Source organism: Mytilus trossulus, chromosome 3 (assembly GCF_036588685.1).
Source record: "Mytilus trossulus isolate FHL-02 chromosome 3, PNRI_Mtr1.1.1.hap1, whole genome shotgun sequence".
Lineage (NCBI taxonomy): Eukaryota > Metazoa > Mollusca > Bivalvia > Mytilida > Mytilidae > Mytilus > Mytilus trossulus.
This window is the reverse complement of record NC_086375.1, coordinates 16,329,258-16,355,840: the sequence shown is the minus strand read 5'-3', so window position 1 is coordinate 16,355,840 and position 26,583 is coordinate 16,329,258. Positions and strand designations below refer to the sequence as shown.

The window sequence follows — 26,583 nt, the reverse complement described above, 5'->3', positions numbered from 1 at the left end:
AGCTTCACCTTGCGTCGAGCGGCTGAACACCTATACTCTCGTATTCGTTCTTTCACTATTCGCCCCCTCTTTTGAACTGGTTTGCGCTTGACAAACGTAGGCCTGACAACGTCTTGTGACGGTCGCTGATAACTTCTCCTCAAACACTATGACGTTGCTGATATTATCTGCTCAGAGCAAAGACATTTCTAGGTAAACTAATTGTATGAGGGTACGGTAAAGAAAGATGCAATACCAAAATAAAAGGACCCAGTATTATACTTTATAGTCCAGTTTACCGTATCAGCATACAGTTTTTTTTTTGCCTTCTGTGGAATTCATTTCTAATCCGAAACTCATTGAATAAATTGGAAGCAAATATCCCCTTGAACATTCAGACAGTGATTTAATATCGTTGTTTGTTGTGGTAAACCTTCAGCGTGCGAAGAAACGGTAAACTGCAGAGTATACTTATACTAGTTGAGCTACGGTAAACCTTTAATAGAATTTGTATGGTTACGGTAAACATCGCAGTCACAAGCTATGGAAAAGTTTATGGCAACGGTAAACATATAAGAAAAATGCCTTAGAAATGTTAACCGTTTGCAAGAGTAGGTACCATTAATGAAAAGGGGAGCTATTTCCAAAAATGTACTATTTTATCATGTAAGGAAGCATTTATTTAGACTTGTCTCCCCTTGAACATCAAGACATGGAAGAGGCCATATCGGGCGATTTACTATATAAGGCTTGCATTTCACTATTTGGTATCTTTATCACATCACATCCACGCCAGTTTAAAATGGAATTTTTAATGAACAGTGGACTCTCAAATGTTGTAGCTCTTACTGAAGAAGTTTTCTCTGCCTCTAGCGAAATATTCGGTAAAGTTGCAATAAAGAAAGTCATCAAAACCTCAACTGAGTTTGAAGCTTTTCTCAGCCTCAAACACGAAAACATCGTCGAAGCCATTGAAATCATCGAAGCCGAAGAATTTGCCTTCGTTTTGATGGAATTCGCTGAATTCGGAGATGTCTTTGAATACATAATGAAAAACGGTCTCATGTCCGTTGAAGCCACCCTCTCTCTCTTCTCTCAGGTTGTCAAAGCAATCGAATACTGCCACTCAATTGGAATCGCCCACAATGACATTAAATTAGAAAACGTCTTGTTGTCTAATGGTTGTGTCAAATTGGCCGACTTTGGATTTGCCAAGTCGTCCGATATTGTTGCCGAATCTGAAGAATTTTGTGGAACCCTCCCATACGCTGCCCCAGAAGTTATTATGGGAATGGAACACAACGCCATGAAAGCCGATATGTGGAGTATGGGAGTTATGCTCTACGTCATGCTCTTCGGAGCTTTCCCATTCTCCGATAGTGACGCTACCTCTATGGTCCAATCTCAAATCTCCAACACCCTCTCTTTCCCAGAAAACACTAACGAAACGTTAAAGTCTCTCATCTCCTCTATGCTTGAACCCTCTGTTGAAAAACGCGCTAATGCAAGCTCAGTCCGTCTTGCCTTGAGCCAGTTTTAAACACAGAATTAAGCATCCTTGAAATCACAATATGTTGTGATTTCAAGGATGCCTTTTTTTTTTGTCTGAGCTGTTGTTACGGTAAACCGTGATCAAATACGATATGCGGTTACGGTAAACACATGTTAACGTTTGGTCTACATTCCTTTAAGGATTGGCACATCTTATACCTCTTGTTTTATCAATGAGACACTGCTAAGTGATTAAGACTATTTTTAGTCTAGTTTACCGTATCACCAAACAATCCTTTAACATTTCAGTTTCCCGTTTCTTTGTATTAAATGTTTGAGAAACAAGATAAGGATATTGATAGGTAATGATTTCATAGTTTCTGTCTATTGATATCGGAAACATATCAGCCGCGAGCCAGAGAGCTTCACCTTGCGTCGAGCGGCTGAACACCTATACTCTCGTATTCGTTCTTTCACTATTCGCCCCCTCTTTTGAACTGGTTTGCGCTTGACAAACGTAGGCCTGACAACGTCTTGTGACGGTCGCTGATAACTTCTCCTCAAACACTATGACGTTGCTGATATTATCTGCTCAGAGCAAAGACATTTCTAGGTAAACTAATTGTATGAGGGTACGGTAAAGAAAGATGCAATACCAAAATAAAAGGACCCAGTATTATACTTTATAGTCCAGTTTACCGTATCAGCATACAGTTTTTTTTTTTGTCTTCTGTGGAATTCATTTCTAATCCGAAACTCATTGAATAAATTGGAAGCAAATATCCCCTTGAACATTCAGACAGTGATTTAATATCGTTGTTTGTTGTGGTAAACCTTCAGCGTGCGAAGAAACGGTAAACTGCAGAGTATACTTATACTAGTTGAGCTACGGTAAACCTTTAATAGAATTTGTATGGTTACGGTAAACATCGCAGTCACAAGCTATGGAAAAGTTTATGGCAACGGTAAACATATAAGAAAAATGCCTTAGAAATGTTAACCGTTTGCAAGAGTAGGTACCATTAATGAAAAGGGGAGCTATTTCCAAAAATGTACTATTTTATCATGTAAGGAAGCATTTATTTAGACTTGTCTCCCCTTGAACATCAAGACATGGAAGAGGCCATATCGGGCGATTTACTATATAAGGCTTGCATTTCACTATTTGGTATCTTTATCACATCACATCCACGCCAGTTTAAAATGGAATTTTTAATGAACAGTGGACTCTCAAATGTTGTAGCTCTTACTGAAGAAGTTTTCTCTGCCTCTAGCGAAATATTCGGTAAAGTTGCAATAAAGAAAGTCATCAAAACCTCAACTGAGTTTGAAGCTTTTCTCAGCCTCAAACACGAAAACATCGTCGAAGCCATTGAATTCATCGAAGCCGAAGAATTTGCCTTCGTTTTGATGGAATTCGCTGAATTCGGAGATGTCTTTGAATACATAATGAAAAACGGTCTCATGTCCGTTGAAGCCACCCTCTCTCTCTTCTCTCAGGTTGTCAAAGCAATCGAATACTGCCACTCAATTGGAATCGCCCACAATGACATTAAATTAGAAAACGTCTTGTTGTCTAATGGTTGTGTCAAATTGGCCGACTTTGGATTTGCCAAGTCGTCCGATATTGTTGCCGAATCTGAAGAATTTTGTGGAACCCTCCCATACGCTGCCCCAGAAGTTATTATGGGAATGGAACACAACGCCATGAAAGCCGATATGTGGAGTATGGGAGTTATGCTCTACGTCATGCTCTTCGGAGCTTTCCCATTCTCCGATAGTGACGCTACCTCTATGGTCCAATCTCAAATCTCCAACACCCTCTCTTTCCCAGAAAACACTAACGAAACGTTAAAGTCTCTCATCTCCTCTATGCTTGAACCCTCTGTTGAAAAACGCGCTAATGCAAGCTCAGTCCGTCTTGCCTTGAGCCAGTTTTAAACACAGAATTAAGCATCCTTGAAATCACAATATGTTGTGATTTCAAGGATGCCTTTTTTTTTTGTCTGAGCTGTTGTTACGGTAAACCGTGATCAAATACGATATGCGGTTACGGTAAACACATGTTAACGTTTGGTCTACATTCCTTTAAGGATTGGCACATCTTATACCTCTTGTTTTATCAATGAGACACTGCTAAGTGATTAAGACTATTTTTAGTCTAGTTTACCGTATCACCAAACAATCCTTTAACATTTCAGTTTCCCGTTTCTTTGTATTAAATGTTTGAGAAACAAGATAAGGATATTGATAGGTAATGATTTCATAGTTTCTGTCTATTGATATCGGAAACATATCAGCCGCGAGCCAGAGAGCTTCACCTTGCGTCGAGCGGCTGAACACCTATACTCTCGTATTCGTTCTTTCACTATTCGCCCCCTCTTTTGAACTGGTTTGCGCTTGACAAACGTAGGCCTGACAACGTCTTGTGACGGTCGCTGATAACTTCTCCTCAAACACTATGACGTTGCTGATATTATCTGCTCAGAGCAAAGACATTTCTAGGTAAACTAATTGTATGAGGGTACGGTAAAGAAAGATGCAATACCAAAATAAAAGGACCCAGTATTATACTTTATAGTCCAGTTTACCGTATCAGCATACAGTTTTTTTTTTTGTCTTCTGTGGAATTCATTTCTAATCCGAAACTCATTGAATAAATTGGAAGCAAATATCCCCTTGAACATTCAGACAGTGATTTAATATCGTTGTTTGTTGTGGTAAACCTTCAGCGTGCGAAGAAACGGTAAACTGCAGAGTATACTTATACTAGTTGAGCTACGGTAAACCTTTAATAGAATTTGTATGGTTACGGTAAACATCGCAGTCACAAGCTATGGAAAAGTTTATGGCAACGGTAAACATATAAGAAAAATGCCTTAGAAATGTTAACCGTTTGCAAGAGTAGGTACCATTAATGAAAAGGGGAGCTATTTCCAAAAATGTACTATTTTATCATGTAAGGAAGCATTTATTTAGACTTGTCTCCCCTTGAACATCAAGACATGGAAGAGGCCATATCGGGCGATTTACTATATAAGGCTTGCATTTCACTATTTGGTATCTTTATCACATCACATCCACGCCAGTTTAAAATGGAATTTTTAATGAACAGTGGACTCTCAAATGTTGTAGCTCTTACTGAAGAAGTTTTCTCTGCCTCTAGCGAAATATTCGGTAAAGTTGCAATAAAGAAAGTCATCAAAACCTCAACTGAGTTTGAAGCTTTTCTCAGCCTCAAACACGAAAACATCGTCGAAGCCATTGAATTCATCGAAGCCGAAGAATTTGCCTTCGTTTTGATGGAATTCGCTGAATTCGGAGATGTCTTTGAATACATAATGAAAAACGGTCTCATGTCCGTTGAAGCCACCCTCTCTCTCTTCTCTCAGGTTGTCAAAGCAATCGAATACTGCCACTCAATTGGAATCGCCCACAATGACATTAAATTAGAAAACGTCTTGTTGTCTAATGGTTGTGTCAAATTGGCCGACTTTGGATTTGCCAAGTCGTCCGATATTGTTGCCGAATCTGAAGAATTTTGTGGAACCCTCCCATACGCTGCCCCAGAAGTTATTATGGGAATGGAACACAACGCCATGAAAGCCGATATGTGGAGTATGGGAGTTATGCTCTACGTCATGCTCTTCGGAGCTTTCCCATTCTCCGATAGTGACGCTACCTCTATGGTCCAATCTCAAATCTCCAACACCCTCTCTTTCCCAGAAAACACTAACGAAACGTTAAAGTCTCTCATCTCCTCTATGCTTGAACCCTCTGTTGAAAAACGCGCTAATGCAAGCTCAGTCCGTCTTGCCTTGAGCCAGTTTTAAACACATAATTAAGCATCCTTGAAATCACAATATGTTGTGATTTCAAGGATGCCTTTTTTTTTTGTCTGAGCTGTTGTTACGGTAAACCGTGATCAAATACGATATGCGGTTACGGTAAACACATGTTAACGTTTGGTCTACATTCCTTTAAGGATTGGCACATCTTATACCTCTTGTTTTATCAATGAGACACTGCTAAGTGATTAAGACTATTTTTAGTCTAGTTTACCGTATCACCAAACAATCCTTTAACATTTCAGTTTCCCGTTTCTTTGTATTAAATGTTTGAGAAACAAGATAAGGATATTGATAGGTAATGATTTCATAGTTTCTGTCTATTGATATCGGAAACATATCAGCCGCGAGCCAGAGAGCTTCACCTTGCGTCGAGCGGCTGAACACCTATACTCTCGTATTCGTTCTTTCACTATTCGCCCCCTCTTTTGAACTGGTTTGCGCTTGACAAACGTAGGCCTGACAACGTCTTGTGACGGTCGCTGATAACTTCTCCTCAAACACTATGACGTTGCTGATATTATCTGCTCAGAGCAAAGACATTTCTAGGTAAACTAATTGTATGAGGGTACGGTAAAGAAAGATGCAATACCAAAATAAAAGGACCCAGTATTATACTTTATAGTCCAGTTTACCGTATCAGCATACAGTTTTTTTGTTTGTCTTCTGTGGAATTCATTTCTAATCCGAAACTCATTGAATAAATTGGAAGCAAATATCCCCTTGAACATTCAGACAGTGATTTAATATCGTTGTTTGTTGTGGTAAACCTTCAGCGTGCGAAGAAACGGTAAACTGCAGAGTATACTTATACTAGTTGAGCTACGGTAAACCTTTAATAGAATTTGTATGGTTACGGTAAACATCGCAGTCACAAGCTATGGAAAAGTTTATGGCAACGGTAAACATATAAGAAAAATGGCTTAGAAATGTTAACCGTTTGCAAGAGTAGGTACCATTAATGAAAAGGGGAGCTATTTCCAAAAATGTACTATTTAATCATGTAAGGAAGCATTTATTTAGACTTGTCTCCCCTTGAACATCAAGACATGGAAGAGGCCATATCGGGCGATTTACTATATAAGGCTTGCATTTCACTATTTGGTATCTTTATCACATCACATCCACGCCAGTTTAAAATGGAATTTTTAATGAACAGTGGACTCTCAAATGTTGTAGCTCTTACTGAAGAAGTTTTCTCTGCCTCTAGCGAAATATTCGGTAAAGTTGCAATAAAGAAAGTCATCAAAACCTCAACTGAGTTTGAAGCTTTTCTCAGCCTCAAACACGAAAACATCGTCGAAGCCATTGAAATCATCGAAGCCGAAGAATTTGCCTTCGTTTTGATGGAATTCGCTGAATTCGGAGATGTCTTTGAATACATAATGAAAAACGGTCTCATGTCCGTTGAAGCCACCCTCTCTCTCTTCTCTCAGGTTGTCAAAGCAATCGAATACTGCCACTCAATTGGAATCGCCCACAATGACATTAAATTAGAAAACGTCTTGTTGTCTAATGGTTGTGTCAAATTGGCCGACTTTGGATTTGCCAAGTCGTCCGATATTGTTGCCGAATCTGAAGAATTTTGTGGAACCCTTCCATACGCTGCCCCAGAAGTTATTATGGGAATGGAACACAACGCCATGAAAGCCGATATGTGGAGTATGGGAGTTATGCTCTACGTCATGCTCTTCGGAGCTTTCCCATTCTCCGATAGTGACGCTACCTCTATGGTCCAATCTCAAATCTCCAACGCCCTCTCTTTCCCAGAAAACACTAACGAAACGTTAAAGTCTCTCATCTCCTCTATGCTTGAACCCTCTGTTGAAAAACGCGCTAATGCAAGCTCAGTCCGTCTTGCCTTGAGCCAGTTTTAAAAATCACAATATGTTGTGATTTCAAGGATGCCTTTTTTTTTTGTCTGAGCTGTTGTTACGGTAAACCGTGATCAAATACGATATGCGGTTACGGTAAACACATGTTAACGTTTGGTCTACATTCCTTTAAGGATTGGCACATCTTATACCTCTTGTTTTATCAATGAGACACTGCTAAGTGATTAAGACTATTTTTAGTCTAGTTTACCGTATCACCAAACAATCCTTTAACATTTCAGTTTCCCGTTTCTTTGTATTAAATGTTTGAGAAACAAGATAAGGATATTGATAGGTAATGATTTCATAGTTTCTGTCTATTGATATCGGAAACATATCAGCCGCGAGCCAGAGAGCTTCACCTTGCGTCGAGCGGCTGAACACCTATACTCTCGTATTCGTTCTTTCACTATTCGCCCCCTCTTTTGAACTGGTTTGCGCTTGACAAACGTAGGCCTGACAACGTCTTGTGACGGTCGCTGATAACTTCTCCTCAAACACTATGACGTTGCTGATATTATCTGCTCAGAGCAAAGACATTTCTAGGTAAACTAATTGTATGAGGGTACGGTAAAGAAAGATGCAATACCAAAATAAAAGGACCCAGTATTATACTTTATAGTCCAGTTTACCGTATCAGCATACAGTTTTTTTTTTGTCTTCTGTGGAATTCATTTCTAATCCGAAACTCATTGAATAAATTGGAAGCAAATATCCCCTTGAACATTCAGACAGTGATTTAATATCGTTGTTTGTTGTGGTAAACCTTCAGCGTGCGAAGAAACGGTAAACTGCAGAGTATACTTATACTAGTTGAGCTACGGTAAACCTTTAATAGAATTTGTATGGTTACGGTAAACATCGCAGTCACAAGCTATGGAAAAGTTTATGGCAACGGTAAACATATAAGAAAAATGCCTTAGAAATGTTAACCGTTTGCAAGAGTAGGTACCATTAATGAAAAGGGGAGCTATTTCCAAAAATGTACTATTTTATCATGTAAGGAAGCATTTATTTAGACTTGTCTCCCCTTGAACATCAAGACATGGAAGAGGCCATATCGGGCGATTTACTATATAAGGCTTGCATTTCACTATTTGGTATCTTTATCACATCACATCCACGCCAGTTTAAAATGGAATTTTTAATGAACAGTGGACTCTCAAATGTTGTAGCTCTTACTGAAGAAGTTTTCTCTGCCTCTAGCGAAATAAAGAAAGTCATCAAAACCTCAACTGAGTTTGAAGCTTTTCTCAGCCTCAAACACGAAAACATCGTCGAAGCCATTGAAATCATCGAAGCCGAAGAATTTGCCTTCGTTTTGATGGAATTCGCTGAATTCGGAGATGTCTTTGAATACATAATGAAAAACGGTCTCATGTCCGTTGAAGCCACCCTCTCTCTCTTCTCTCAGGTTGTCAAAGCAATCGAATACTGCCACTCAATTGGAATCGCCCACAATGACATTAAATTAGAAAACGTCTTGTTGTCTAATGGTTGTGTCAAATTGGCCGACTTTGGATTTGCCAAGTCGTCCGATATTGTTGCCGAATCTGAAGAATTTTGTGGAACCCTCCCATACGCTGCCCCAGAAGTTATTATGGGAATGGAACACAACGCCATGAAAGCCGATATGTGGAGTATGGGAGTTATGCTCTACGTCATGCTCTTCGGAGCTTTCCCATTCTCCGATAGTGACGCTACCTCTATGGTCCAATCTCAAATCTCCAACACCCTCTCTTTCCCAGAAAACACTAACGAAACGTTAAAGTCTCTCATCTCCTCTATGCTTGAACCCTCTGTTGAAAAACGCGCTAATGCAAGCTCAGTCCGTCTTGCCTTGAGCCAGTTTTAAACACATAATTAAGCATCCTTGAAATCACAATATGTTGTGATTTCAAGGATGCCTTTTTTTTGTCTGAGCTGTTGTTACGGTAAACCGTGATCAAATACGATATGCGGTTACGGTAAACACATGTTAACGTTTGGTCTACATTCCTTTAAGGATTGGCACATCTTATACCTCTTGTTTTATCAATGAGACACTGCTAAGTGATTAAGACTATTTTTAGTCTAGTTTACCGTATCACCAAACAATCCTTTAACATTTCAGTTTCCCGTTTCTTTGTATTAAATGTTTGAGAAACAAGATAAGGATATTGATAGGTAATGATTTCATAGTTTCTGTCTATTGATATCGGAAACATATCAGCCGCGAGCCAGAGAGCTTCACCTTGCGTCGAGCGGCTGAACACCTATACTCTCGTATTCGTTCTTTCACTATTCGCCCCCTCTTTTGAACTGGTTTGCGCTTGACAAACGTAGGCCTGACAACGTCTTGTGACGGTCGCTGATAACTTCTCCTCAAACACTATGACGTTGCTGATATTATCTGCTCAGAGCAAAGACATTTCTAGGTAAACTAATTGTATGAGGGTACGGTAAAGAAAGATGCAATACCAAAATAAAAGGACCCAGTATTATACTTTATAGTCCAGTTTACCGTATCAGCATACAGTTTTTTTTTTGTCTTCTGTGGAATTCATTTCTAATCCGAAACTCATTGAATAAATTGGAAGCAAATATCCCCTTGAACATTCAGACAGTGATTTAATATCGTTGTTTGTTGTGGTAAACCTTCAGCGTGCGAAGAAACGGTAAACTGCAGAGTATACTTATACTAGTTGAGCTACGGTAAACCTTTAATAGAATTTGTATGGTTACGGTAAACATCGCAGTCACAAGCTATGGAAAAGTTTATGGCAACGGTAAACATATAAGAAAAATGCCTTAGAAATGTTAACCGTTTGCAAGAGTAGGTACCATTAATGAAAAGGGGAGCTATTTCCAAAAATGTACTATTTTATCATGTAAGGAAGCATTTATTTAGACTTGTCTCCCCTTGAACATCAAGACATGGAAGAGGCCATATCGGGCGATTTACTATATAAGGCTTGCATTTCACTATTTGGTATCTTTATCACATCACATCCACGCCAGTTTAAAATGGAATTTTTAATGAACAGTGGACTCTCAAATGTTGTAGCTCTTACTGAAGAAGTTTTCTCTGCCTCTAGCGAAATATTCGGTAAAGTTGCAATAAAGAAAGTCATCAAAACCTCAACTGAGTTTGAAGCTTTTCTCAGCCTCAAACACGAAAACATCGTCGAAGCCATTGAAATCATCGAAGCCGAAGAATTTGCCTTCGTTTTGATGGAATTCGCTGAATTCGGAGATGTCTTTGAATACATAATGAAAAACGGTCTCATGTCCGTTGAAGCCACCCTCTCTCTCTTCTCTCAGGTTGTCAAAGCAATCGAATACTGCCACTCAATTGGAATCGCCCACAATGACATTAAATTAGAAAACGTCTTGTTGTCTAATGGTTGTGTCAAATTGGCCGACTTTGGATTTGCCAAGTCGTCCGATATTGTTGCCGAATCTGAAGAATTTTGTGGAACCCTCCCATACGCTGCCCCAGAAGTTATTATGGGAATGGAACACAACGCCATGAAAGCCGATATGTGGAGTATGGGAGTTATGCTCTACGTCATGCTCTTCGGAGCTTTCCCATTCTCCGATAGTGACGCTACCTCTATGGTCCAATCTCAAATCTCCAACACCCTCTCTTTCCCAGAAAACACTAACGAAACGTTAAAGTCTCTCATCTCCTCTATGCTTGAACCCTCTGTTGAAAAACGCGCTAATGCAAGCTCAGTCCGTCTTGCCTTGAGCCAGTTTTAAACACATAATTAAGCATCCTTGAAATCACAATATGTTGTGATTTCAAGGATGCCTTTTTTTTTGTCTGAGCTGTTGTTACGGTAAACCGTGATCAAATACGATATGCGGTTACGGTAAACACATGTTAACGTTTGGTCTACATTCCTTTAAGGATTGGCACATCTTATACCTCTTGTTTTATCAATGAGACACTGCTAAGTGATTAAGACTATTTTTAGTCTAGTTTACCGTATCACCAAACAATCCTTTAACATTTCAGTTTCCCGTTTCTTTGTATTAAATGTTTGAGAAACAAGATAAGGATATTGATAGGTAATGATTTCATAGTTTCTGTCTATTGATATCGGAAACATATCAGCCGCGAGCCAGAGAGCTTCACCTTGCGTCGAGCGGCTGAACACCTATACTCTCGTATTCGTTCTTTCACTATTCGCCCCCTCTTTTGAACTGGTTTGCGCTTGACAAACGTAGGCCTGACAACGTCTTGTGACGGTCGCTGATAACTTCTCGTCAAACACTATGACGTTGCTGATATTATCTGCTCAGAGCAAAGACATTTCTAGGTAAACTAATTGTATGAGGGTACGGTAAAGAAAGATGCAATACCAAAATAAAAGGACCCAGTATTATACTTTATAGTCCAGTTTACCGTATCAGCATACAGTTTTTTTGTTTGTCTTCTGTGGAATTCATTTCTAATCCGAAACTCATTGAATAAATTGGAAGCAAATATCCCCTTGAACATTCAGACAGTGATTTAATATCGTTGTTTGTTGTGGTAAACCTTCAGCGTGCGAAGAAACGGTAAACTGCAGAGTATACTTATACTAGTTGAGCTACGGTAAACCTTTAATAGAATTTGTATGGTTACGGTAAACATCGCAGTCACAAGCTATGGAAAAGTTTATGGCAACGGTAAACATATAAGAAAAATGCCTTAGAAATGTTAACCGTTTGCAAGAGTAGGTACCATTAATGAAAAGGGGAGCTATTTCCAAAAATGTACTATTTTATCATGTAAGGAAGCATTTATTTAGACTTGTCTCCCCTTGAACATCAAGACATGGAAGAGGCCATATCGGGCGATTTACTATATAAGGCTTGCATTTCACTATTTGGTATCTTTATCACATCACATCCACGCCAGTTTAAAATGGAATTTTTAATGAACAGTGGACTCTCAAATGTTGTAGCTCTTACTGAAGAAGTTTTCTCTGCCTCTAGCGAAATATTCGGTAAAGTTGCAATAAAGAAAGTCATCAAAACCTCAACTGAGTTTGAAGCTTTTCTCAGCCTCAAACACGAAAACATCGTCGAAGCCATTGAAATCATCGAAGCCGAAGAATTTGCCTTCGTTTTGATGGAATTCGCTGAATTCGGAGATGTCTTTGAATACATAATGAAAAACGGTCTCATGTCCGTTGAAGCCACCCTCTCTCTCTTCTCTCAGGTTGTCAAAGCAATCGAATACTGCCACTCAATTGGAATCGCCCACAATGACATTAAATTAGAAAACGTCTTGTTGTCTAATGGTTGTGTCAAATTGGCCGACTTTGGATTTGCCAAGTCGTCCGATATTGTTGCCGAATCTGAAGAATTTTGTGGAACCCTCCCATACGCTGCCCCAGAAGTTATTATGGGAATGGAACACAACGCCATGAAAGCCGATATGTGGAGTATGGGAGTTATGCTCTACGTCATGCTCTTCGGAGCTTTCCCATTCTCCGATAGTGACGCTACCTCTATGGTCCAATCTCAAATCTCCAACACCCTCTCTTTCCCAGAAAACACTAACGAAACGTTAAAGTCTCTCATCTCCTCTATGCTTGAACCCTCTGTTGAAAAACGCGCTAATGCAAGCTCAGTCCGTCTTGCCTTGAGCCAGTTTTAAACACATAATTAAGCATCCTTGAAATCACAATATGTTGTGATTTCAAGGATGCCTTTTTTTTTGTCTGAGCTGTTGTTACGGTAAACCGTGATCAAATACGATATGCGGTTACGGTAAACACATGTTAACGTTTGGTCTACATTCCTTTAAGGATTGGCACATCTTATACCTCTTGTTTTATCAATGAGACACTGCTAAGTGATTAAGACTATTTTTAGTCTAGTTTACCGTATCACCAAACAATCCTTTAACATTTCAGTTTCCCGTTTCTTTGTATTAAATGTTTGAGAAACAAGATAAGGATATTGATAGGTAATGATTTCATAGTTTCTGTCTATTGATATCGGAAACATATCAGCCGCGAGCCAGAGAGCTTCACCTTGCGTCGAGCGGCTGAACACCTATACTCTCGTATTCGTTCTTTCACTATTCGCCCCCTCTTTTGAACTGGTTTGCGCTTGACAAACGTAGGCCTGACAACGTCTTGTGACGGTCGCTGATAACTTCTCCTCAAACACTATGACGTTGCTGATATTATCTGCTCAGAGCAAAGACATTTCTAGGTAAACTAATTGTATGAGGGTACGGTAAAGAAAGATGCAATACCAAAATAAAAGGACCCAGTATTATACTTTATAGTCCAGTTTACCGTATCAGCATACAGTTTTTGTTTTGTCTCCTGTGGAATTCATTTCTAATCCGAAACTCATTGAATAAATTGGAAGCAAATATCCCCTTGAACATTCAGACAGTGATTTAATATCGTTGTTTGTTGTGGTAAACCTTCAGCGTGCGAAGAAACGGTAAACTGCAGAGTATACTTATACTAGTTGAGCTACGGTAAACCTTTAATAGAATTTGTATGGTTACGGTAAACATCGCAGTCACAAGCTATGGAAAAGTTTATGGCAACGGTAAACATATAAGAAAAATGCCTTAGAAATGTTAACCGTTTGCAAGAGTAGGTACCATTAATGAAAAGGGGAGCTATTTCCAAAAATGTACTATTTTATCATGTAAGGAAGCATTTATTTAGACTTGTCTCCCCTTGAACATCAAGACATGGAAGAGGCCATATCGGGCGATTTACTATATAAGGCTTGCATTTCACTATTTGGTATCTTTATCACATCACATCCACGCCAGTTTAAAATGGAATTTTTAATGAACAGTGGACTCTCAAATGTTGTAGCTCTTACTGAAGAAGTTTTCTCTGCCTCTAGCGAAATATTCGGTAAAGTTGCAATAAAGAAAGTCATCAAAACCTCAACTGAGTTTGAAGCTTTTCTCAGCCTCAAACACGAAAACATCGTCGAAGCCATTGAAATCATCGAAGCCGAAGAATTTGCCTTCGTTTTGATGGAATTCGCTGAATTCGGAGATGTCTTTGAATACATAATGAAAAACGGTCTCATGTCCGTTGAAGCCACCCTCTCTCTCTTCTCTCAGGTTGTCAAAGCAATCGAATACTGCCACTCAATTGGAATCGCCCACAATGACATTAAATTAGAAAACGTCTTGTTGTCTAATGGTTGTGTCAAATTGGCCGACTTTGGATTTGCCAAGTCGTCCGATATTGTTGCCGAATCTGAAGAATTTTGTGGAACCCTCCCATACGCTGCCCCAGAAGTTATTATGGGAATGGAACACAACGCCATGAAAGCCGATATGTGGAGTATGGGAGTTATGCTCTACGTCATGCTCTTCGGAGCTTTCCCATTCTCCGATAGTGACGCTACCTCTATGGTCCAATCTCAAATCTCCAACACCCTCTCTTTCCCAGAAAACACTAACGAAACGTTAAAGTCTCTCATCTCCTCTATGCTTGAACCCTCTGTTGAAAAACGCGCTAATGCAAGCTCAGTCCGTCTTGCCTTGAGCCAGTTTTAAACACATAATTAAGCATCCTTGAAATCACAATATGTTGTGATTTCAAGGATGCCTTTTTTTTTGTCTGAGCTGTTGTTACGGTAAACCGTGATCAAATACGATATGCGGTTACGGTAAACACATGTTAACGTTTGGTCTACATTCCTTTAAGGATTGGCACATCTTATACCTCTTGTTTTATCAATGAGACACTGCTAAGTGATTAAGACTATTTTTAGTCTAGTTTACCGTATCACCAAACAATCCTTTAACATTTCAGTTTCCCGTTTCTTTGTATTAAATGTTTGAGAAACAAGATAAGGATATTGATAGGTAATGATTTCATAGTTTCTGTCTATTGATATCGGAAACATATCAGCCGCGAGCCAGAGAGCTTCACCTTGCGTCGAGCGGCTGAACACCTATACTCTCGTATTCGTTCTTTCACTATTCGCCCCCTCTTTTGAACTGGTTTGCGCTTGACAAACGTAGGCCTGACAACGTCTTGTGACGGTCGCTGATAACTTCTCCTCAAACACTATGACGTTGCTGATATTATCTGCTCAGAGCAAAGACATTTCTAGGTAAACTAATTGTATGAGGGTACGGTAAAGAAAGATGCAATACCAAAATAAAAGGACCCAGTATTATACTTTATAGTCCAGTTTACCGTATCAGCATACAGTTTTTTTTTTGTCTTCTGTGGAATTCATTTCTAATCCGAAACTCATTGAATAAATTGGAAGCAAATATCCCCTTGAACATTCAGACAGTGATTTAATATCGTTGTTTGTTGTGGTAAACCTTCAGCGTGCGAAGAAACGATAAACTGCAGAGTATACTTATACTAGTTGAGCTACGGTAAACCTTTAATAGAATTTGTATGGTTACGGTAAACATCGCAGTCACAAGCTATGGAAAAGTTTATGGCAACGGTAAACATATAAGAAAAATGCCTTAGAAATGTTAACCGTTTGCAAGAGTAGGTACCATTAATGAAAAGGGGAGCTATTTCCAAAAATGTACTATTTTATCATGTAAGGAAGCATTTATTTAGACTTGTCTCCCCTTGAACATCAAGACATGGAAGAGGCCATATCGGGCGATTTACTATATAAGGCTTGCATTTCACTATTTGGTATCTTTATCACATCACATCCACGCCAGTTTAAAATGGAATTTTTAATGAACAGTGGACTCTCAAATGTTGTAGCTCTTACTGAAGAAGTTTTCTCTGCCTCTAGCGAAATATTCGGTAAAGTTGCAATAAAGAAAGTCATCAAAACCTCAACTGAGTTTGAAGCTTTTCTCAGCCTCAAACACGAAAACATCGTCGAAGCCATTGAAATCATCGAAGCCGAAGAATTTGCCTTCGTTTTGATGGAATTCGCTGAATTCGGAGATGTCTTTGAATACATAATGATAAACGGTCTCATGTCCGTTGAAGCCACCCTCTCTCTCTTCTCTCAGGTTGTCAAAGCAATCGAATACTGCCACTCAATTGGAATCGCCCACAATGACATTAAATTAGAAAACGTCTTGTTGTCTAATGGTTGTGTCAAATTGGCCGACTTTGGATTTGCCAAGTCGTCCGATATTGTTGCCGAATCTGAAGAATTTTGTGGAACCCTCCCATACGCTGCCCCAGAAGTTATTATGGGAATGGAACACAACGCCATGAAAGCCGATATGTGGAGTATGGGAGTTATGCTCTACGTCATGCTCTTCGGAGCTTTCCCATTCTCCGATAGTGACGCTACCTCTATGGTCCAATCTCAAATCTCCAACACCCTCTCTTTCCCAGAAAACACTAACGAAACGTTAAAGTCTCTCATCTCCTCTATGCTTGAACCCTCTGTTGAAAAACGCGCTAATGCAAGCTCAGTCCGTCTTGCCTTGAGCCAGTTTTAAACACATAATTAAGCATCCTTGAAATCACAATATGTTGTGATTTCAAGGATGCCTTTTTTTTTTGTCTGAGCTGTTGTTACGGTAAACCGTGATCAAATACGATATGCGGTTACGGTAAACACATGTTAACGTTTGGTCTACATTCCTTTAAGGATTGGCACATCTTATACCTCTTGTTTTATCAATGAGACACTGCTAAGTGATTAAGACTATTTTTAGTCTAGTTTACCGTATCACCAAACAATCCTTTAACATTTCAGTTTCCCGTTTCTTTGTATTAAATGTTTGAGAAACAAGATAAGGATATTGATAGGTAATGATTTCATAGTTTCTGTCTATTGATATCGGAAACATATCAGCCGCGAGCCAGAGAGCTTCACCTTGCGTCGAGCGGCTGAACACCTATACTCTCGTATTCGTTCTTTCACTATTCGCCCCCTCTTTTGAACTGGTTTGCGCTTGACAAACGTAGGCCTGACAACGTCTTGTGACGGTCGCTGATAACTTCTCCTCAAACACTATGACGTTGCTGATATTATCTGCTCAGAGCAAAGACATTTCTAGGTAAACTAATTGTATGAGGGTACGGTAAAGAAAGATGCAATACCAAAATAAAAGGACCCAGTATTATACTTTATAGTCCAGTTTACCGTATCAGCATACAGTTTTTTTTTTGCCTTCTGTGGAATTCATTTCTAATCCGAAACTCATTGAATAAATTGGAAGCAAATATCCCCTTGAACATTCAGACAGTGATTTAATATCGTTGTTTGTTGTGGTAAACCTTCAGCGTGCGAAGAAACGGTAAACTGCAGAGTATACTTATACTAGTTGAGCTACGGTAAACCTTTAATAGAATTTGTATGGTTACGGTAAACATCGCAGTCACAAGCTATGGAAAAGTTTATGGCAACGGTAAACATATAAGAAAAATGCCTTAGAAATGTTAACCGTTTGCAAGAGTAGGTACCATTAATGAAAAGGGGAGCTATTTCCAAAAATGTACTATTTTATCATGTAAGGAAGCATTTATTTAGACTTGTCTCCCCTTGAACATCAAGACATGGAAGAGGCCATATCGGGCGATTTACTATATAAGGCTTGCATTTCACTATTTGGTATCTTTATCACATCACATCCACGCCAGTTTAAAATGGAATTTTTAATGAACAGTGGACTCTCAAATGTTGTAGCTCTTACTGAAGAAGTTTTCTCTGCCTCTAGCGAAATATTCGGTAAAGTTGCAATAAAGAAAGTCATCAAAACCTCAACTGAGTTTGAAGCTTTTCTCAGCCTCAAACACGAAAACATCGTCGAAGCCATTGAAATCATCGAAGCCGAAGAATTTGCCTTCGTTTTGATGGAATTCGCTGAATTCGGAGATGTCTTTGAATACATAATGAAAAACGGTCTCATGTCCGTTGAAGCCACCCTCTCTCTCTTCTCTCAGGTTGTCAAAGCAATCGAATACTGCCACTCAATTGGAATCGCCCACAATGACATTAAATTAGAAAACGTCTTGTTGTCTAATGGTTGTGTCAAATTGGCCGACTTTGGATTTGCCAAGTCGTCCGATATTGTTGCCGAATCTGAAGAATTTTGTGGAACCCTCCCATACGCTGCCCCAGAAGTTATTATGGGAATGGAACACAACGCCATGAAAGCCGATATGTGGAGTATGGGAGTTATGCTCTACGTCATGCTCTTCGGAGCTTTCCCATTCTCCGATAGTGACGCTACCTCTATGGTCCAATCTCAAATCTCCAACACCCTCTCTTTCCCAGAAAACACTAACGAAACGTTAAAGTCTCTCATCTCCTCTATGCTTGAACCCTCTGTTGAAAAACGCGCTAATGCAAGCTCAGTCCGTCTTGCCTTGAGCCAGTTTTAAACACAGAATTAAGCATCCTTGAAATCACAATATGTTGTGATTTCAAGGATGCCTTTTTTTTTGTCTGAGCTGTTGTTACGGTAAACCGTGATCAAATACGATATGCGGTTACGGTAAACACATGTTAACGTTTGGTCTACATTCCTTTAAGGATTGGCACATCTTATACCTCTTGTTTTATCAATGAGACACTGCTAAGTGATTAAGACTATTTTTAGTCTAGTTTACCGTATCACCAAACAATCCTTTAACATTTCAGTTTCCCGTTTCTTTGTATTAAATGTTTGAGAAACAAGATAAGGATATTGATAGGTAATGATTTCATAGTTTCTGTCTATTGATATCGGAAACATATCAGCCGCGAGCCAGAGAGCTTCACCTTGCGTCGAGCGGCTGAACACCTATACTCTCGTATTCGTTCTTTCACTATTCGCCCCCTCTTTTGAACTGGTTTGCGCTTGACAAACGTAGGCCTGACAACGTCTTGTGACGGTCGCTGATAACTTCTCCTCAAACACTATGACGTTGCTGATATTATCTGCTCAGAGCAAAGACATTTCTAGGTAAACTAATTGTATGAGGGTACGGTAAAGAAAGATGCAATACCAAAATAAAAGGACCCAGTATTATACTTTATAGTCCAGTTTACCGTATCAGCATACAGTTTTTTTTTTTGTCTTCTGTGGAATTCATTTCTAATCCGAAACTCATTGAATAAATTGGAAGCAAATATCCCCTTGAACATTCAGACAGTGATTTAATATCGTTGTTTGTTGTGGTAAACCTTCAGCGTGCGAAGAAACGGTAAACTGCAGAGTATACTTATACTAGTTGAGCTACGGTAAACCTTTAATAGAATTTGTATGGTTACGGTAAACATCGCAGTCACAAGCTATGGAAAAGTTTATGGCAACGGTAAACATATAAGAAAAATGCCTTAGAAATGTTAACCGTTTGCAAGAGTAGGTACCATTAATGAAAAGGGGAGCTATTTCCAAAAATGTACTATTTTATCATGTAAGGAAGCATTTATTTAGACTTGTCTCCCCTTGAACATCAAGACATGGAAGAGGCCATATCGGGCGATTTACTATATAAGGCTTGCATTTCACTATTTGGTATCTTTATCACATCACATCCACGCCAGTTTAAAATGGAATTTTTAATGAACAGTGGACTCTCAAATGTTGTAGCTCTTACTGAAGAAGTTTTCTCTGCCTCTAGCGAAATATTCGGTAAAGTTGCAATAAAGAAAGTCATCAAAACCTCAACTGAGTTTGAAGCTTTTCTCAGCCTCAAACACGAAAACATCGTCGAAGCCATTGAATTCATCGAAGCCGAAGAATTTGCCTTCGTTTTGATGGAATTCGCTGAATTCGGAGATGTCTTTGAATACATAATGAAAAACGGTCTCATGTCCGTTGAAGCCACCCTCTCTCTCTTCTCTCAGGTTGTCAAAGCAATCGAATACTGCCACTCAATTGGAATCGCCCACAATGACATTAAATTAGAAAACGTCTTGTTGTCTAATGGTTGTGTCAAATTGGCCGACTTTGGATTTGCCAAGTCGTCCGATATTGTTGCCGAATCTGAAGAATTTTGTGGAACCCTCCCATACGCTGCCCCAGAAGTTATTATGGGAATGGAACACAACGCCATGAAAGCCGATATGTGGAGTATGGGAGTTATGCTCTACGTCATGCTCTTCGGAGCTTTCCCATTCTCCGATAGTGACGCTACCTCTATGGTCCAATCTCAAATCTCCAACACCCTCTCTTTCCCAGAAAACACTAACGAAACGTTAAAGTCTCTCATCTCCTCTATGCTTGAACCCTCTGTTGAAAAACGCGCTAATGCAAGCTCAGTCCGTCTTGCCTTGAGCCAGTTTTAAACACATAATTAAGCATCCTTGAAATCACAATATGTTGTGATTTCAAGGATGCCTTTTTTTTTTGTCTGAGCTGTTGTTACGGTAAACCGTGATCAAATACGATATGCGGTTACGGTAAACACATGTTAACGTTTGGTCTACATTCCTTTAAGGATTGGCACATCTTATACCTCTTGTTTTATCAATGAGACACTGCTAAGTGATTAAGACTATTTTTAGTCTAGTTTACCGTATCACCAAACAATCCTTTAACATTTCAGTTTCCCGTTTCTTTGTATTAAATGTTTGAGAAACAAGATAAGGATATTGATAGGTAATGATTTCATAGTTTCTGTCTATTGATATCGGAAACATATCAGCCGCGAGCCAGAGAGCTTCACCTTGCGTCGAGCGGCTGAACACCTATACTCTCGTATTCGTTCTTTCACTATTCGCCCCCTCTTTTGAACTGGTTTGCGCTTGACAAACGTAGGCCTGACAACGTCTTGTGACGGTCGCTGATAACTTCTCCTCAAACACTATGACGTTGCTGATATTATCTGCTCAGAGCAAAGACATTTCTAGGTAAACTAATTGTATGAGGGTACGGTAAAGAAAGATGCAATACCAAAATAAAAGGACCCAGTATTATACTTTATAGTCCAGTTTACCGTATCAGCATACAGTTTTTTTGTTTGTCTTCTGTGGAATTCATTTCTAATCCGAAACTCATTGAATAAATTGGAAGCAAATATCCCCTTGAACATTCAGACAGTGATTTAATATCGTTGTTTGTTGTGGTAAACCTTCAGCGTGCGAAGAAACGGTAAACTGCAGAGTATACTTATACTAGTTGAGCTACGGTAAACCTTTAATAGAATTTGTATGGTTACGGTAAACATCGCAGTCACAAGCTATGGAAAAGTTTATGGCAACGGTAAACATATAAGAAAAATGCCTTAGAAATGTTAACCGTTTGCAAGAGTAGGTACCATTAATGAAAAGGGGAGCTATTTCCAAAAATGTACTATTTTATCATGTAAGGAAGCATTTATTTAGACTTGTCTCCCCTTGAACATCAAGACATGGAAGAGGCCATATCGGGCGATTTACTATATAAGGCTTGCATTTCACTATTTGGTATCTTTATCACATCACATCCACGCCAGTTTAAAATGGAATTTTTAATGAACAGTGGACTCTCAAATGTTGTAGCTCTTACTGAAGAAGTTTTCTCTGCCTCTAGCGAAATATTCGGTAAAGTTGCAATAAAGAAAGTCATCAAAACCTCAACTGAGTTTGAAGCTTTTCTCAGCCTCAAACACGAAAACATCGTCGAAGCCATTGAAATCATCGAAGCCGAAGAATTTGCCTTCGTTTTGATGGAATTCGCTGAATTCGGAGATGTCTTTGAATACATAATGAAAAACGGTCTCATGTCCGTTGAAGCCACCCTCTCTCTCTTCTCTCAGGTTGTCAAAGCAATCGAATACTGCCACTCAATTGGAATCGCCCACAATGACATTAAATTAGAAAACGTCTTGTTGTCTAATGGTTGTGTCAAATTGGCCGACTTTGGATTTGCCAAGTCGTCCGATATTGTTGCCGAATCTGAAGAATTTTGTGGAACCCTCCCATACGCTGCCCCAGAAGTTATTATGGGAATGGAACACAACGCCATGAAAGCCGATATGTGGAGTATGGGAGTTATGCTCTACGTCATGCTCTTCGGAGCTTTCCCATTCTCCGATAGTGACGCTACCTCTATGGTCCAATCTCAAATCTCCAACACCCTCTCTTTCCCAGAAAACACTAACGAAACGTTAAAGTCTCTCATCTCCTCTATGCTTGAACCCTCTGTTGAAAAACGCGCTAATGCAAGCTCAGTCCGTCTTGCCTTGAGCCAGTTTTAAACACAGAATTAAGCATCCTTGAAATCACAATATGTTGTGATTTCAAGGATGCCTTTTTTTTTGTCTGAGCTGTTGTTACGGTAAACCGTGATCAAATACGATATGCGGTTACGGTAAACACATGTTAACGTTTGGTCTACATTCCTTTAAGGATTGGCACATCTTATACCTCTTGTTTTATCAATGAGACACTGCTAAGTGATTAAGACTATTTTTAGTCTAGTTTACCGTATCACCAAACAATCCTTTAACATTTCAGTTTCCCGTTTCTTTGTATTAAATGTTTGAGAAACAAGATAAGGATATTGATAGGTAATGATTTCATAGTTTCTGTCTATTGATATCGGAAACATATCAGCCGCGAGCCAGAGAGCTTCACCTTGCGTCGAGCGGCTGAACACCTATACTCTCGTATTCGTTCTTTCACTATTCGCCCCCTCTTTTGAACTGGTTTGCGCTTGACAAACGTAGGCCTGACAACGTCTTGTGACGGTCGCTGATAACTTCTCCTCAAACACTATGACGTTGCTGATATTATCTGCTCAGAGCAAAGACATTTCTAGGTAAACTAATTGTATGAGGGTACGGTAAAGAAAGATGCAATACCAAAATAAAAGGACCCAGTATTATACTTTATAGTCCAGTTTACCGTATCAGCATACAGTTTTTTTTTTTGTCTTCTGTGGAATTCATTTCTAATCCGAAACTCATTGAATAAATTGGAAGCAAATATCCCCTTGAACATTCAGACAGTGATTTAATATCGTTGTTTGTTGTGGTAAACCTTCAGCGTGCGAAGAAACGGTAAACTGCAGAGTATACTTATACTAGTTGAGCTACGGTAAACCTTTAATAGAATTTGTATGGTTACGGTAAACATCGCAGTCACAAGCTATGGAAAAGTTTATGGCAACGGTAAACATATAAGAAAAATGCCTTAGAAATGTTAACCGTTTGCAAGAGTAGGTACCATTAATGAAAAGGGGAGCTATTTCCAAAAATGTACTATTTTATCATGTAAGGAAGCATTTATTTAGACTTGTCTCCCCTTGAACATCAAGACATGGAAGAGGCCATATCGGGCGATTTACTATATAAGGCTTGCATTTCACTATTTGGTATCTTTATCACATCACATCCACGCCAGTTTAAAATGGAATTTTTAATGAACAGTGGACTCTCAAATGTTGTAGCTCTTACTGAAGAAGTTTTCTCTGCCTCTAGCGAAATATTCGGTAAAGTTGCAATAAAGAAAGTCATCAAAACCTCAACTGAGTTTGAAGCTTTTCTCAGCCTCAAACACGAAAACATCGTCGAAGCCATTGAATTCATCGAAGCCGAAGAATTTGCCTTCGTTTTGATGGAATTCGCTGAATTCGGAGATGTCTTTGAATACATAATGAAAAACGGTCTCATGTCCGTTGAAGCCACCCTCTCTCTCTTCTCTCAGGTTGTCAAAGCAATCGAATACTGCCACTCAATTGGAATCGCCCACAATGACATTAAATTAGAAAACGTCTTGTTGTCTAATGGTTGTGTCAAATTGGCCGACTTTGGATTTGCCAAGTCGTCCGATATTGTTGCCGAATCTGAAGAATTTTGTGGAACCCTCCCATACGCTGCCCCAGAAGTTATTATGGGAATGGAACACAACGCCATGAAAGCCGATATGTGGAGTATGGGAGTTATGCTCTACGTCATGCTCTTCGGAGCTTTCCCATTCTCCGATAGTGACGCTACCTCTATGGTCCAATCTCAAATCTCCAACACCCTCTCTTTCCCAGAAAACACTAACGAAACGTTAAAGTCTCTCATCTCCTCTATGCTTGAACCCTCTGTTGAAAAACGCGCTAATGCAAGCTCAGTCCGTCTTGCCTTGAGCCAGTTTTAAACACATAATTAAGCATCCTTGAAATCACAATATGTTGTGATTTCAAGGATGCCTTTTTTTTTTGTCTGAGCTGTTGTTACGGTAAACCGTGATCAAATACGATATGCGGTTACGGTAAACACATGTTAACGTTTGGTCTACATTCCTTTAAGGATTGGCACATCTTATACCTCTTGTTTTATCAATGAGACACTGCTAAGTGATTAAGACTATTTTTAGTCTAGTTTACCGTATCACCAAACAATCCTTTAACATTTCAGTTTCCCGTTTCTTTGTATTAAATGTTTGAGAAACAAGATAAGGATATTGATAGGTAATGATTTCATAGTTTCTGTCTATTGATATCGGAAACATATCAGCCGCGAGCCAGAGAGCTTCACCTTGCGTCGAGCGGCTGAACACCTATACTCTCGTATTCGTTCTTTCACTATTCGCCCCCTCTTTTGAACTGGTTTGCGCTTGACAAACGTAGGCCTGACAACGTCTTGTGACGGTCGCTGATAACTTCTCCTCAAACACTATGACGTTGCTGATATTATCTGCTCAGAGCAAAGACATTTCTAGGTAAACTAATTGTATGAGGGTACGGTAAAGAAAGATGCAATACCAAAATAAAAGGACCCAGTATTATACTTTATAGTCCAGTTTACCGTATCAGCATACAGTTTTTTTGTTTGTCTTCTGTGGAATTCATTTCTAATCCGAAACTCATTGAATAAATTGGAAGCAAATATCCCCTTGAACATTCAGACAGTGATTTAATATCGTTGTTTGTTGTGGTAAACCTTCAGCGTGCGAAGAAACGGTAAACTGCAGAGTATACTTATACTAGTTGAGCTACGGTAAACCTTTAATAGAATTTGTATGGTTACGGTAAACATCGCAGTCACAAGCTATGGAAAAGTTTATGGCAACGGTAAACATATAAGAAAAATGGCTTAGAAATGTTAACCGTTTGCAAGAGTAGGTACCATTAATGAAAAGGGGAGCTATTTCCAAAAATGTACTATTTAATCATGTAAGGAAGCATTTATTTAGACTTGTCTCCCCTTGAACATCAAGACATGGAAGAGGCCATATCGGGCGATTTACTATATAAGGCTTGCATTTCACTATTTGGTATCTTTATCACATCACATCCACGCCAGTTTAAAATGGAATTTTTAATGAACAGTGGACTCTCAAATGTTGTAGCTCTTACTGAAGAAGTTTTCTCTGCCTCTAGCGAAATATTCGGTAAAGTTGCAATAAAGAAAGTCATCAAAACCTCAACTGAGTTTGAAGCTTTTCTCAGCCTCAAACACGAAAACATCGTCGAAGCCATTGAAATCATCGAAGCCGAAGAATTTGCCTTCGTTTTGATGGAATTCGCTGAATTCGGAGATGTCTTTGAATACATAATGAAAAACGGTCTCATGTCCGTTGAAGCCACCCTCTCTCTCTTCTCTCAGGTTGTCAAAGCAATCGTATACTGCCACTCAATTGGAATCGCCCACAATGACATTAAATTAGAAAACGTCTTGTTGTCTAATGGTTGTGTCAAATTGGCCGACTTTGGATTTGCCAAGTCGTCCGATATTGTTGCCGAATCTGAAGAATTTTGTGGAACCCTCCCATACGCTGCCCCAGAAGTTATTATGGGAATGGAACACAACGCCATGAAAGCCGATATGTGGAGTATGGGAGTTATGCTCTACGTCATGCTCTTCGGAGCTTTCCCATTCTCCGATAGTGACGCTACCTCTATGGTCCAATCTCAAATCTCCAACACCCTCTCTTTCCCAGAAAACACTAACGAAACGTTAAAGTCTCTCATCTCCTCTATGCTTGAACCCTCTGTTGAAAAACGCGCTAATGCAACCTCAGTCCGTCTTGCCTTGAGCCAGTTTTAAACACATAATTAAGAATATGTTGTGATTTCAAGGATGCCTTTTTTTTTGTCTGAGCTGTTGTTACGGTAAACCGTGATCAAATACGATATGCGGTTACGGTAAACACATGTTAACGTTTGGTCTACATTCCTTTAAGGATTGGCACATCTTATACCTCTTGTTTTATCAATGAGACACTGCTAAGTGATTAATACTATTTTTAGTCTAGTTTACCGTATCACCAAACAATCCTTTAACATTTCAGTTTCCCGTTTCTTTGTATTAAATGTTTGAGAAACAAGATAAGGATATTGATAGGTAATGATTTCAGAGTTTCTGTCTATTGATATCGGAAACATATCAGCCGCGAGCCAGAGAGCTTCACCTTGCGTCGAGCGGCTGAACACCTATACTCTCGTATTCGTTCTTTCACTATTCGCCCCCTCTTTTGAACTGGTTTGCGCTTGACAAACGTAGGCCTGACAACGTCTTGTGACGGTCGCTGATAACTTCTCCTCAAACACTATGACGTTGCTGATA

The 26,583-nt window shown here is 39.3% G+C and overlaps 14 protein-coding genes across 14 annotated transcripts; all 14 read left to right on the top strand.

Moving 5' to 3' along the window:
- The first annotated feature begins 781 nt into the window (after positions 1-781).
- On the top strand, positions 782-1,519 carry LOC134710501 (testis-specific serine/threonine-protein kinase 3-like). The gene has a single exon (XM_063570869.1). It carries the CDS (start codon positions 782-784, stop codon positions 1,517-1,519), a length of 738 nt encoding a protein of 245 aa, XP_063426939.1.
- A 1,154-nt stretch (positions 1,520-2,673) lies between these two features.
- LOC134710500 (testis-specific serine/threonine-protein kinase 3-like) lies at positions 2,674-3,411 on the top strand. Its single transcript, XM_063570868.1, has one exon. The coding sequence runs from the start codon at positions 2,674-2,676 to the stop codon at positions 3,409-3,411; it is 738 nt and encodes a 245-aa protein (XP_063426938.1).
- A 1,154-nt stretch (positions 3,412-4,565) lies between these two features.
- LOC134710499 (testis-specific serine/threonine-protein kinase 3-like) lies at positions 4,566-5,303 on the top strand. The gene has a single exon (XM_063570867.1). The coding sequence runs from the start codon at positions 4,566-4,568 to the stop codon at positions 5,301-5,303; it is 738 nt and encodes a 245-aa protein (XP_063426937.1).
- Positions 5,304-6,457: 1,154 nt separating this feature from the next.
- LOC134710498 (testis-specific serine/threonine-protein kinase 3-like) lies at positions 6,458-7,195 on the top strand. The gene has a single exon (XM_063570866.1). The coding sequence runs from the start codon at positions 6,458-6,460 to the stop codon at positions 7,193-7,195; it is 738 nt and encodes a 245-aa protein (XP_063426936.1).
- A 1,132-nt stretch (positions 7,196-8,327) lies between these two features.
- LOC134710497 (testis-specific serine/threonine-protein kinase 3-like) lies at positions 8,328-9,047 on the top strand. The gene has a single exon (XM_063570865.1). The coding sequence runs from the start codon at positions 8,328-8,330 to the stop codon at positions 9,045-9,047; it is 720 nt and encodes a 239-aa protein (XP_063426935.1).
- A 1,151-nt stretch (positions 9,048-10,198) lies between these two features.
- Positions 10,199-10,936, top strand: LOC134710493 (testis-specific serine/threonine-protein kinase 3-like). The gene has a single exon (XM_063570859.1). The coding sequence runs from the start codon at positions 10,199-10,201 to the stop codon at positions 10,934-10,936; it is 738 nt and encodes a 245-aa protein (XP_063426929.1).
- Positions 10,937-12,089: 1,153 nt separating this feature from the next.
- LOC134710492 (testis-specific serine/threonine-protein kinase 3-like) lies at positions 12,090-12,827 on the top strand. The gene has a single exon (XM_063570858.1). The coding sequence runs from the start codon at positions 12,090-12,092 to the stop codon at positions 12,825-12,827; it is 738 nt and encodes a 245-aa protein (XP_063426928.1).
- Positions 12,828-13,979: 1,152 nt separating this feature from the next.
- On the top strand, positions 13,980-14,717 carry LOC134710491 (testis-specific serine/threonine-protein kinase 3-like). Its single transcript, XM_063570857.1, has one exon. The coding sequence runs from the start codon at positions 13,980-13,982 to the stop codon at positions 14,715-14,717; it is 738 nt and encodes a 245-aa protein (XP_063426927.1).
- Positions 14,718-15,869: 1,152 nt separating this feature from the next.
- LOC134710489 (testis-specific serine/threonine-protein kinase 3-like) lies at positions 15,870-16,607 on the top strand. The gene has a single exon (XM_063570856.1). It carries the CDS (start codon positions 15,870-15,872, stop codon positions 16,605-16,607), a length of 738 nt encoding a protein of 245 aa, XP_063426926.1.
- Positions 16,608-17,760: 1,153 nt separating this feature from the next.
- Positions 17,761-18,498, top strand: LOC134710488 (testis-specific serine/threonine-protein kinase 3-like). Its single transcript, XM_063570855.1, has one exon. It carries the CDS (start codon positions 17,761-17,763, stop codon positions 18,496-18,498), a length of 738 nt encoding a protein of 245 aa, XP_063426925.1.
- A 1,153-nt stretch (positions 18,499-19,651) lies between these two features.
- LOC134710487 (testis-specific serine/threonine-protein kinase 3-like) lies at positions 19,652-20,389 on the top strand. Its single transcript, XM_063570854.1, has one exon. It carries the CDS (start codon positions 19,652-19,654, stop codon positions 20,387-20,389), a length of 738 nt encoding a protein of 245 aa, XP_063426924.1.
- A 1,154-nt stretch (positions 20,390-21,543) lies between these two features.
- Positions 21,544-22,281, top strand: LOC134710486 (testis-specific serine/threonine-protein kinase 3-like). The gene has a single exon (XM_063570853.1). The coding sequence runs from the start codon at positions 21,544-21,546 to the stop codon at positions 22,279-22,281; it is 738 nt and encodes a 245-aa protein (XP_063426923.1).
- A 1,153-nt stretch (positions 22,282-23,434) lies between these two features.
- Positions 23,435-24,172, top strand: LOC134710485 (testis-specific serine/threonine-protein kinase 3-like). Its single transcript, XM_063570851.1, has one exon. The coding sequence runs from the start codon at positions 23,435-23,437 to the stop codon at positions 24,170-24,172; it is 738 nt and encodes a 245-aa protein (XP_063426921.1).
- Positions 24,173-25,326: 1,154 nt separating this feature from the next.
- Positions 25,327-26,064, top strand: LOC134710484 (testis-specific serine/threonine-protein kinase 3-like). The gene has a single exon (XM_063570850.1). It carries the CDS (start codon positions 25,327-25,329, stop codon positions 26,062-26,064), a length of 738 nt encoding a protein of 245 aa, XP_063426920.1.
- The last annotated feature ends 519 nt before the right edge of the window (positions 26,065-26,583 follow it).

What these genes read in the sequence shown, in the direction of transcription:
- LOC134710493 (XM_063570859.1), top strand. Translation starts at nt 10,199, where the DNA reads ATGGAATTTTTAATGAACAGTGGACTCTCAAATGTTGTAGCTCTTACT.
- LOC134710499 (XM_063570867.1), top strand. Translation starts at nt 4,566, where the DNA reads ATGGAATTTTTAATGAACAGTGGACTCTCAAATGTTGTAGCTCTTACT.
- LOC134710491 (XM_063570857.1), top strand. Translation starts at nt 13,980, where the DNA reads ATGGAATTTTTAATGAACAGTGGACTCTCAAATGTTGTAGCTCTTACT.
- LOC134710485 (XM_063570851.1), top strand. Translation starts at nt 23,435, where the DNA reads ATGGAATTTTTAATGAACAGTGGACTCTCAAATGTTGTAGCTCTTACT.
- LOC134710488 (XM_063570855.1), top strand. Translation starts at nt 17,761, where the DNA reads ATGGAATTTTTAATGAACAGTGGACTCTCAAATGTTGTAGCTCTTACT.
- LOC134710484 (XM_063570850.1), top strand. Translation starts at nt 25,327, where the DNA reads ATGGAATTTTTAATGAACAGTGGACTCTCAAATGTTGTAGCTCTTACT.
- LOC134710500 (XM_063570868.1), top strand. Translation starts at nt 2,674, where the DNA reads ATGGAATTTTTAATGAACAGTGGACTCTCAAATGTTGTAGCTCTTACT.
- LOC134710487 (XM_063570854.1), top strand. Translation starts at nt 19,652, where the DNA reads ATGGAATTTTTAATGAACAGTGGACTCTCAAATGTTGTAGCTCTTACT.
- LOC134710489 (XM_063570856.1), top strand. Translation starts at nt 15,870, where the DNA reads ATGGAATTTTTAATGAACAGTGGACTCTCAAATGTTGTAGCTCTTACT.
- LOC134710498 (XM_063570866.1), top strand. Translation starts at nt 6,458, where the DNA reads ATGGAATTTTTAATGAACAGTGGACTCTCAAATGTTGTAGCTCTTACT.
- LOC134710501 (XM_063570869.1), top strand. Translation starts at nt 782, where the DNA reads ATGGAATTTTTAATGAACAGTGGACTCTCAAATGTTGTAGCTCTTACT.
- LOC134710492 (XM_063570858.1), top strand. Translation starts at nt 12,090, where the DNA reads ATGGAATTTTTAATGAACAGTGGACTCTCAAATGTTGTAGCTCTTACT.
- LOC134710486 (XM_063570853.1), top strand. Translation starts at nt 21,544, where the DNA reads ATGGAATTTTTAATGAACAGTGGACTCTCAAATGTTGTAGCTCTTACT.
- LOC134710497 (XM_063570865.1), top strand. Translation starts at nt 8,328, where the DNA reads ATGGAATTTTTAATGAACAGTGGACTCTCAAATGTTGTAGCTCTTACT.